Genomic DNA, 10,952 nt, shown 5'->3' on the forward strand with positions numbered 1-10,952 from the left:
ACTCTCGGCTTACCTGGGCCACCCCTCCTGATGCAGCGCAATAGATCAGGCCTGGGGGCCTCCCAGCCCCTCTGCAGCCCTCATCCCACCCCAGGTCCTGCTGGCCAGCCTGGTCTGTCCCACATCCACTCTTGCTCTGCCCTAGGCCTGTGGTCGGCAAACTGCGGCTCGCGGGCCACATGCGGCTCTTTGGCCCCTTGAGTGTGGCCTCTTCCTAAGCCTTAGGAGTACCCTAATTAAGTTAATAACAATGTACCTACCTATATAGATTTAAGTTTAAAAAATGTGGCTCTCAAAAGAAATTTCAATCGTTGAACTGTTGATATTTGACTCTGTTGACGAATGAGTTTGCCGACCACTGATCTAGATGAGTCTCAACTGGACTGACTGGGCACTTCAAGTCTCTGCCACGTATCTGTTCCATGCCAGTAGGCTGCCTCAGGAATGTCCTCATGGAGATGACAGAAACACAAGAAAGAGCAATGCCTCTCGAGTTGTAGACTTAGACGCACCATACTTGCACTTCTGCTTCATTCTATTACCCAAAGCCAGGCACATGGTCAAGTCCAGAGACAGAGGCAGAGGACACTTCAAAGTTAAATGCCCAAGGGGGTGGGTGCAGAGAGGGTAAAAGATCATTCAACCCATCAGCAAGACCTATCAATTCTACCTTAGAAATACTTTCCACTCCTGTCCCATACTCCTTCTATCTTATTGCTACCACTGCTTCAGTTCACCATGATCTCTCTTACCTATCACCACCTGACTGCTCTGTCCAAATCTTTCTTGTCCATTCCTTCTCAGACCATTCTCAATGCAGCAACGAGAATGAACTTAAAAAGAAAACCTGCTCTGACCACTCATTTAATTAAATCTGCCAAATGGTTTCCTATTGTTCTCAGGATAAAGGTGAAAATCCTGAGTAAGGCCTGAATTGTTTTCAATTTTCAATTGAGGGGTTATTTTAAAGCAAATAGGTGAACCTGGTGAAAGGGAGAAAGAGAGTGAGGAGGGAGTGTGGGAAAGAGAGGCTTTGTAATGACTTCCAGGTGAGGACAGCCTGGGACCCCTTTCTCCAACCTCATCTCCTTCCATCCTTTCTTTCACTTTATGGTTGGAACACATCACAATTCCCCAACTTGTACACTATTTCAAGCCTCTGGGGTCTTACTTGGACTGCTCTGTGTCCAAGTAGAGTTCTTTATCCCTCCTTTTGGTACGGATTCAAAACCCTCTGCCTTATGCCCTAAACAAAAAAAAAGAGGCGAAGAGCATAGATTGGTTTGGCTCAGTGGATAGAGCGTTGGCCTGTGGACTGAAGGGTCCCTGGTTTGGTTCCAGGAGAGAGAGAGAGAGAGAGAGAGAGAGAGAGAGAGAGAGAGAGAGAGAGAGAGAGAGAGAGAGAAGGATGTTTTTAGCAAAGGCCAGCTTAGGAGTACCCTAATTAAATTAATAACAATGTACCTACCTAAATAGTTTACGTTTAAAAAATTTGGCTCTCAAAAGAAATTTTAATCGTTGTACTGTTGATATTTGGCTCTGTTGACTAATGAGTTTGCCGACCACTGCCCTAGGCTCTACATGGCATGTGTCAGGGTCTGTGCACCAGCCAGCCCTTCTCCTCCACGCTGAGTCCTCCTGGTGGAAAACACACTGTGGGGACAACAGGGAGCAGATCCGAGTCGGGCACACTGGTTCTTTGACGTCCAGGACGTAAGCTTTAGGGGCCTGGACTGTGGCCCCCGGTCCTGGCTGTGTCATCAGATGGGGGAATATTTGTCATTTAACTGAAGGGATGAATGAACACATGGGACTCCTCAGGACCCAGTGTCCACAGGGCCAAGGCCAGGATCCACATCCTCGCAGTGTGGGAGCCACCTCTCAGCACCTCCTCTCAGTACTACCCCCCGCCCCCTGCCCCCCAGCAGAGCTCGGCCCAGGATGGGGGCTGCACAAAGCCCTGCACAGTAGGACATCCAACACCCAGCAGGCATCCCGGGTCCTTCCTCCTCCTCCGAGTGATTTCCTCCCAGACCCTTGGGCTCCTGTACTACAAGGTGCTTCCACCTGGCACTTCAGCTCTCTTTGCTCCCTGTGACAGCCCCTCCCTGGCTCAGCAGCCGAGGAAGCCAGAGCCCAGGGAGGCTGCCTTTTAGCCCGAGGTCACATCTGAAAGGCAGAATAAGTTGGGGTGGAGCACCCAGTCAGCCTTTGGGGTACCCCTCCCACACAGGTGAGTCTTGGGAACAGGATGACAGGCTGGGGTGGACATTCTGTGATGCTGGCCTCCCTGGACCTCAGTCAGCTCATCAATAAAATGGGAATGACGCTAATACCTCTCTGGCAGAGAAGAAATGAGCAGCGAAGACCACTGCTGCTGCTAAAACCAGAATCTCGTGCCTACGTGCCCCCGGGGCCCACCTGGGCCCAGGTGGGGACTGGCCAGGTGGACTGGTTCCTTCCAGAGCAACTCCTGCAGCAAAAAGCCTGGCTCCTCCCTTCCTAGGAAGCCACTGACCCCTCACATGCCAGAAATGGGAGAGGCCTTACCTGGGATCCAGGTGCACCTGGGGGTCCTGGGGGACCATGTGGTCCTGGGGGACCTGTTGGCCGAGTTATAGACAAGTTACCTGGGGCCCGAGAAGCCTTTTGCCCCCATCAGCTCTAGAGAGGGACATTTCCACCCCCGCCCCAGCCCCTCCCCTGGCCTGTCTCATGGGCAGCAAACAAAGATTTGGTGGCTGAATGGCGGGGGAACAGGGAACACCCACTCCCCTGGCCTCTCCTGCCCATACTCAGAGCAGAGAGCCCACCTCCACCCGCTCTCTCCATGCAGCCTACACCCCGAACTTCTTCTCCTCCCAGGGCCTCATCCATGGGGCCACTCTGCAACCAGCCCCTGGCAAATCTCTCCCACATCAGCCCCTCCTTGGGACTTGGGACCAGACCCCCCAAGGCCATCCCTTCTTGCCTGGGTGACTACAACTGCTTCTTGATCATCCACCCTCCATGGGGACACCCAGAAAGCAACTGTTCGGTGAGGTCCCTCTCAGGCCCGCCCCTCCACCCTCCCCAGATACCCTCCCGGAAAGGTCCTTGGCTCCCGTGCCTGTGCCAATCCGCTCCTTCCCCCGGAGCTCCTCCATTCCCTCCACATCCCTGCAAGTTCTTTCCTACTGGTCTTCCCTACAACTCTCAGGCTCAGCATCTCCTCCCCCCAGGAAGCCTCCCTAGCAACCGCCCCCCCCCCCCCACCTCTCTTCCAGAACTTCTGGCATGCACCAGCCACCACCCTGCCTGCTGTCAGTCCCCATGTCTGACTGCCTCTGGGGCAGAGAGAGTCCAGAGGGTCAGACTGTGCCACATGGGCCCAGCACAGGAAGCGGTTCATGATGAACTTCCAGCACCCTTGGACCAGGAGGCCTCTGTCCCTCCCCGCACAGGCCTGTGCCTCCCGGGCTGCAGGGAGCCCCATGGGCTGTTCCAATGTGCCCCCCGGCTTGAGGAGGCTGGTGGGACAGTGCACCCAGGTGGGGCGGGCACACATCTGCAGTCAGAGCACTTCACCTGCGGCCCCCGGTGCTCTCAAGCTCATTCCCTCACCTGGTCTGAGCGTTTATCAAATGCCGCCTTCGAAACAACGCCTGCCCTGGCCGGGCCCTCCCCCGGCCCTGCTTTCCATTGGTCACTCTCAGATCTGTGGACTCACTTACTTATGAGCAAGGTTTGCTTCCTCCACGAGAGTGTAAATACCACCAGGCCTTTGTTTTATGAACCTTTGTTTTATGACAGGAGGGACCTAGAACACTGCCCAGCAGGTAGGATTTGCTCAGTGAATATTTGTTCAATGGGTAAGAGAGTAAATGAATGACAGGGAGTGAGTGTTCTGGGCCTGGGGACATCCACACAGCTGGGCGGGCCGGGCTTCGGTGGCCCTGGCCCCAAACGCCCCTGCCCAGTGAGGGTCCATGGAGGGTGGGGGTCAAGCCAGATCCAGGCTCAGCGCATTGAGCCCAGGGCCATCTCCTCCCGCAGGGCCACTGGTTTTTGCCTAAAGGCCCGGGACCTTGTGCCTCTCATAGTACCGGTCCCACCTGAGCTGCCCTCTGCTAACCCCATGCTCCCCCTGGGCCTGGGCCTCCATGTATCCAGTGCATCCACCACCCAGATCCACATGAGGGCAGCTCTGAACTGCTTTACGTGGGCATCAGGAACTTGGGGTTCCTTTGTCCAGTCCCACAAGTGAGCTGCCGAACAGTAGGTTGGGGCAGACCCAGTCTCCAGCACCCTGCCAAGGCCACGGGCCCCCTAATGGCTCCTTCAAGCCCCCTTGGCCCAGGCCAAGCCCAGGATGGGGCATCCAATCCAGGCCATCGGTGCTGCTGCCTTTACTTACCTGGAGGGCCGGGGGGACCCCGGGGTCCTGGGACACCGGCCAGCACCGTGTCCACGGCGGCAGAAGCCAGCTGTGAGTCTCCATCTGCGGGAAGAGCAGACGGCCTGTGACCTGGCAGGGTGGAGTTGGCAGAGCTGGGAGGCTGGACCTGAGGTCCCCCAGAGCTGGGATGGATACTCCGGACCCCACTGGGGCCTCAAAGCAGCCCTGGCAAACAGATGCAATTGCTCCCACTGCTCAGAAGAGCACACGGCGGCCAGGTCAAAGGGCGGCGAAAGCCCGGTGAGCTTCTTATAAAGACAAACTCTTTCCTGAACCATCCAGACCCTTCAACTCTGGCCAGTCCCACTCACCTCCCCAATGCCCAGGCTGGCACTGTCTTCCAGGTTCCATCCACATGCCTGCCCTGATGCGCCCAGCTGGCTCACTCACTCAGGGCTCCTCTAAGAAGCCCTCCCTGCTCACCCCTCTGAGCTGCCTCCATCAGGGCTCTGGGGCAAGGTGGGGCCTGTCTAATGGCCTGTCTCCCAAGGCCTGGGCTCCTCTAGGGTGAGCCCCATGCGACTTCACCCTGCGCATCCCCAGAGCAAGGACAGAGCAGCCAGGCCCAGGAACTGTCTGGGCTACCTCTGCCCCTCCCTCCATAGATGGGAGCCTGGACGGTCCTTCCATAGGCCTCACAGCAAGTGGACACCTGTGGGTGCTCAGACCCACCAGCTGTCCCCACTGGAGCATCCCCACCTTTCCCAGTGCTCACACCCCAAAGGCTGCCCTCCCTCAGGGACCCCAGGGCTGGGGAAGGAGGGTCCTGTCTAAGGAGGGCTCTGGGCACTGGAGGTGGTAGGTGGGCAGCGTCGGTCTGATACAGGGCATCATGCCCAGGCCAGGGCAGCCTGCAGCACTCAGATGGCTCCTCATGGCCCAGGGGTATAGGGCTGCTGAGCCCTGAGACCCCCAAGTGCATCACAAACACTACCTATTCTCTCCCTGCCCAGGGGCATCTCTGAGCCACATGCGGGTGAGAAAGCCGAGTGTTCAGTGAGTTAACATTCGCTCCAGACGCCCCATGAGAGAGCCGGCCCCTCCCCAGGCCCTGCCCTGCTGGCCAGGCCCCTCACTCACTGAGGACACAGCCCAGGACCCCAATTCACTTGGTTCAGGCTAAGGCTGGGGGCTCTGTTTTACAAGCCCAGAGCAATTCCATCAAGAAATATTATCACCCCCACTTTACAGATGGAAAAACTGAGGCTCAGAGAGGGACCAGGTGTTAACACTCAGGTGAGGGCTGTGCTGCCTGAGGGGACAGAAGCACCAGCAGGACAGGAGGTGGGGTTTCCCTAGCGGCTGACAAAGGTCCCCCTCCACCACGGTGCCCTGGATGTACCCACCCATCCCCTCTCCGCAACATGTTAAGTCAGTCCTGTCACTTTGCTTCTTATAGAACCCATCCCGGCTCCCCACGGGCCTCAGCTCCACAGCCAGGCCGGCGCTGCAGCGCTGGCTTCCCCACGCAGGCAGTGCTTCCGGGGGCTCAGGGGTGCCCCTTGCACTAGCCCGTGGCCCCTGAGGGAGGAGTGTTTTTCTCTCTGCTGTATCCCAGTGACGACACACAATAGGTGCTCAGTCAACACTTGTCAGATGACCTGCAGTGAGGGGACTTGGGACAAGGAGATGGGACAGCAGATGACCTCAGTGGTGCTGCCATCCTGGCAGAGAAACTGAGGCCAGGCCAAAGAGCAGAGTGATCTTTGCCGAGTCAGGACCCCAGCTGAGCACCAAGGCAGGGACAGGTCATGCTGGGCCCAACGTGAGGTTGGGGGGTCAGTATGGGTCTCCCGGGGCCCCCACCTCTCCCAAGCCAGTGCCCCACTCACTGATAGGCCCCTCATGGGTCCTCTGGGGAGGGCTATCCCTCAGCAGACGGGGTGCCCAGGCCCCCCTCCCCTCAGGCCAGAACTCACTGTCCTTGTCCGTAGGTGGCTGCAGGGAGTAGAGGACGCCTTGGGGGCCATTTGGAGGGAGCCCCGGGCTGCCTGCTGGGCCGGGGGGGCCAGGGGGTCCGGGGCGCCCCATCTCTCCAGGTAGCCCACGGGGCCCTGGTGGCCCCAAAAGGCCTGTAATGGGGAGAAGAGGAGTCAGGTGAGGGCTGGGCCTGGCGGCCAGCATTTCTGACAGGAAACAGGCCCCAATGGGGACAGGGTCAGCAAGGGTCAGCAGTGGCCTTTAGACCAGTCTCCCTGGAGGGCTGTCTTGGGATGTAAGTGAAATGGCTCCCCCCTTCCCTGCCCCCTGCACAGGGAGCCCTGGGGCAGCTGGTGGCAGGGGAGGGAGGCAGGGACGGCTCTGGCCTGTCCCTCTGCCTCCTCCTGGGACCTAGCTCTGGGCAGGAGCACCCAGGGTGGCGACCAGCCTGAGAGGGGTCACTCCCTGCAGGACCCAGGAGGAGTTTACATGACTGAGGACAAGCCCAGCAGCCCCACCCCCACACTGGCACCCACAGCCCCCAGAGCCTCTCTCTTCCTTCCTGCAGCCCAGGGTGAGACCAGGCCCTAAAGCGCCGGGGATGGGCAGCAATAGAGTGCTGGTGGGCATACGAGATGACTCGTCTGCTTAGATAGGGGAGAAACCCAGTCCCCGTTCCCCAGGAGACAAATGACAAAGCCAGGTCCTTACCAGGAGGCCCTGCCGGGCCTTTCTCTCCTGCCTGGCCCCGGTCGCCTTTGGAGCCTGGGGGGCCTGCAGGCCCCGGCGGTCCTGTCTGCCCCGGGGGCCCTGGGGAGAGAATGAGAGGAGGCCTGGGAACACTGGGCTGAGCGGGCGGCTCCAGGCCGACCACCTGTGCTGTGGGAACAGCCCTGCCCCCAGGAGCCTGTCCACCTGAGGCTTCCCCGAATGGGCAAAGGGACCGTCAGCCCCAAGGAGTCCGGCATTACAGTTGACACCATTTCTGCACTGAATGACCTCGATGATCCCAAGAGCTGCTTTGTCTCCATCTGACAGGTGGGGGAACTGAGGGCCCGGAAGGCGTGGCCCCTGGCTCAGGTTCCCAGAGCCAGGCTGTAGATGAGCCCGGTTCCCTCTCTCCACATCCTTCTGCCTCCCTGCTCAGAGTTGGGAAACGGGCTTGTGGCAAAGAGTTCCCCTAAGGCCTCCTCGGAGACTCCAGGAAGCACCACAGGACATGCCTGCCCACCTCCGCGGACTCCAGGCCCCACGGGTGAGTGAGAGGAGATGGAGGTAAGAGGACCACTGTGTGGGCTGGGGACAGCCCCTTCTCCCTCCGGAATGCCTGGAGGGGGCGCTCAGAAACGCTTGCTGGACTGATGGAGGGGCCTGCGCTGGATCTTAAGGCCCTTCCGTCTCCGACTCCACACGACTGTGGTCCAGGAGGAAGAGCTTGAGGGGCTGCTGCTTTGGGGAGACTCCACCTGCTCTCTGGGAATCCAGGTGTCATCACCATTTGTAGGGTTTGTTCGCCACCTGGTGGCCATTTCTTGGAACTGCACTTTCCCTGGGAGGGAGCAAGGTCTGGCCCAGAAGACCCAGAGTGGCTCCCAGCCTTCCCCTCCCACCCCCAGGGGGTTAAGGCCTGGGTCCTCCCCGGGAAAGGCAGCTCCTTTTTCAGTCTCAGAAGAAGGATTTAAAGAACATGGGTGTGGTGCAGCCCTCTGGGGTGAGGCCTTGGGGACAGTGGCCAGAGAAGTGGGCCAGGGGACCCACAGTGAGAGGCTCCCCTCGCCCACAGCCTGAGCTCACCCCTCCTCCCACAGCCTCAGCGCCTCAGAAGAGTCCAGAATATCTGCTCCTCCCCCAGCCCCAGGACTGGCTACTGGATGCCAACTCTCCCCGCTCCGAGGGTCACCCTCCCTGCTCCTGCTCCTGCAGGACGGGCACCCACAGGAAGCAGGGCAGAGGAGGCAAGGGAGGGGCTCGGGCAGGGGCTCAGAGCCGAGACTGTGAGGTGCTAAGAAGCTGGGGGCTCAACTGGGAGAGAGGAGAGGGAAGGAGAGCATCACCTTCAAAGGGCTCCAGTGGGGACAAGAATCATGGAGACAGAACCCTTGGGTCGCTGGTAACCCCAGAGGTCACTTCTCTGAGCCTCAATTTCCTCTGTACCCCCAAGCTTCATGAGCTTACCGGAAAGACCAGAAAGGACATCTGTCCAGCCTAGCGTGACGTACAGATGTTTAATAACTGGCACAGCATGGACACTGACCAGTCAGGGGACACCCGCCTTAAACCCCCGAGCTCAGCCAGACTGACAGGTGTCAGCAGAACACCCACTCAGGTCAAGGCCCATCACAGTGCCTGGCACAAGGCAGGCGTTCAATGATTCGGGCGACTATTACTTCAATTATTACTATTCACAGGCTCAGAGGACAGAATCCTGACCAATGGATGGAAGCTACAGAAAGAAATTTTTATCCCTGACTTTCAAATGTGGAGGGAAGGGAGAAAATAACAGGGCAGCAGATGCCCTCCAACGCTAGTCAGAGCTTGTCGAGGAGTCCCCAGAAGCTGGTGGGAGGCAGTGAGCTCCCCGTCCTGGGGGGTATGCAGACAGAGGCCAACCAAGGAGTAGGCTGGGCTGAGGGCCTAAATGAAGATGCTAAGGTAGCATCAGGGCAGCTAATGAGGACAGTAGCTGGACTGTATACAATAAGGAATGGTGGGGACAACTGCAGAGCTCAGACAAGATCTGAAGGGCAGGCATGACAGCGGTAGCCAGTTGTCTCCATGATGGACTGCCAGTTCCAATGGCCAAAGTCTCCATTTTTCTAAAAGAAGCCAGAAATCCGCATTTTTATGTGAAATCCCTCAGTGTTTAGATGGCAGCTCAAGTTTTTAGAACGCCGTGTGGGCATGTTTGACCTAAGGCCAGTGTGGGACCTACTTGTGGACTCCCTGGAGCCACGCCCGCCCAGGACCTCTCTAGCTGGCCCCAGCTCTCCCCTGTGGGCCGCACTCACCGGCTGGGCCTGTGGGCCTTCTTCGGGGCCCTGGGTGGGCGAGAGGGATAGCGTCAGGGAGGAAGTCCTCATTCCAGGGCGGTGGGGTGCTCTGGGGGACCGGCAGGTCATTGTCTGGGCTTGAGGGACGCTCTGCTGCTTCCAGCAGGAGAACCTGGGCCAGAGAAGGGCAGAGGGTCAGGCCTGGGCCGGGCCAGGGACACATGTGGACAGGGAGAGTGCCCCATCAGACCTGCAGCTGCCCCTGCTGGGTTGGGGTCACCCTCCTCAGTGGGACCCCCATTGCCCTGGCCAGATGCTCTCCCACCCCTGCCCTCCTGGACCCTCAGGCTCAAGCAGGTCCCCACTGGACACTTTCAGGTCCCTGTACATATTTTCTAGAGGGGCCATCGCTGGGTTGGGGCATCTGAGTAATGACCATGGTCACCTCCACCTCACTAGCTCCTCACAAGGGGGGGACTGGGTGTGCTTGCCCCCCACACTGCCTGGCTCAGGGCACAAATACATGGTCAGGGGATGTTTGTGGATGGGTGGGTGGATGGATGGATGGATGGACGAATGCATAGATGGAAGGTGGGAAGGAGGGAGGAAAATGAGAGAAAAAAAATAAAATGAGAGAGAGGGAGAGAGAGAAAAAGTAAGAAAAGGGCCTGGTTTGGTACAGGAATTTTAGGAGGAGCTCCAGGAAAACAAAGGAGGCTGTGATCGCTCAGGGCCATCTGGAAAGCAGCCTGTCTTCTCCCCTGGAGGGAGTCAGGGGTCAAAGACTGCAAGACCCAGGGCCGGGCAAGGAAACTCTCTCCCTAATTCTCTCCAACTGGGAGCCAGGCCTGTGGCTCCAGCAAAGCCCGGTTGTCTCTGAAGAGGCCAGCAGGGGGCACTGTGTGCCCAGGATCAGTGCAGGGCCAGATGGCAGGTACAGAGAACCTGGGCAGGCCCTAGGCGGAGTGGGAGGGGAGGGCTCCGGGGCCCCTCCGCTGTATTAAGTGGAGTCTGGCCTCCTGTTCCCACCCCGTGGTGTGTCCCTGCCCTTGGTGTCCCGTCTGACCGATGGGGAGGGAGAAGTCTGGTGTCTCAGGTTCACTCCAGCTCTTGGAAGCCAGACCCCTGAATCCTGCTAAAGTACTAGCCCCACCCCCCTTTCCCGTGATTCAGGGGGTCTGAGGATGGGTCGGAGGGTGGTGAGGGGGGCCTGTCTGGGGGGCCTGCTGTTATGATCACTGCTGCCCAAAGGTATCCAAACCCCAGGCCCCAAGCCTGAACCCCCACTCTGTCCCATCCTGAACCTTCTCCAACATCGGAGTCCTGGGGCCTCCCTGGGACTTACCTCCCCAGTTCCAGGAGGGCCAGGGCCTGTGCATTTGCCTTTCCCTGGCCCCACCCCAGTGCCCCTCGGCCTGCAGTCAGCCACACGTCTCCCCTGGCCTGTGGCCCAGGCTCCACAGCAGCTTCTTGCCTCCCTACCTCCATCTGCCCCCCTCACCTCCTAGAGCCCCCCACTCCCTTCCACACAGCAGTGGGATGAAGACCTCATGCCAAACGAACTCTACCCAGTCCCCCTCCAAACCTCCATCGTCCCTGCACAG

The 10,952-nt window shown here is 58.8% G+C and overlaps 1 protein-coding gene across 1 annotated transcript in view; it reads right to left on the bottom strand.

Annotated features, from left to right (window-relative positions):
* COL26A1 (collagen type XXVI alpha 1 chain) overlaps positions 1–10,952 on the bottom strand; it is a 165,880-nt gene that overhangs the window by 5,065 nt on the left and 149,863 nt on the right. Inside the window, 5 exon segments of the mRNA XM_006088268.3 lie at positions 2,551–2,603; positions 4,397–4,480; positions 6,358–6,510; positions 7,070–7,168; positions 9,367–9,520. Coding sequence (XP_006088330.1) covers positions 2,551–2,603; positions 4,397–4,480; positions 6,358–6,510; positions 7,070–7,168; positions 9,367–9,520 — 543 coding nt within the window.

This window comes from Myotis lucifugus, unplaced genomic scaffold (genome assembly GCF_000147115.1).
Source record: "Myotis lucifugus unplaced genomic scaffold, Myoluc2.0 scaffold_45, whole genome shotgun sequence".
NCBI classification, from domain to species: domain Eukaryota; kingdom Metazoa; phylum Chordata; class Mammalia; order Chiroptera; family Vespertilionidae; genus Myotis; species Myotis lucifugus.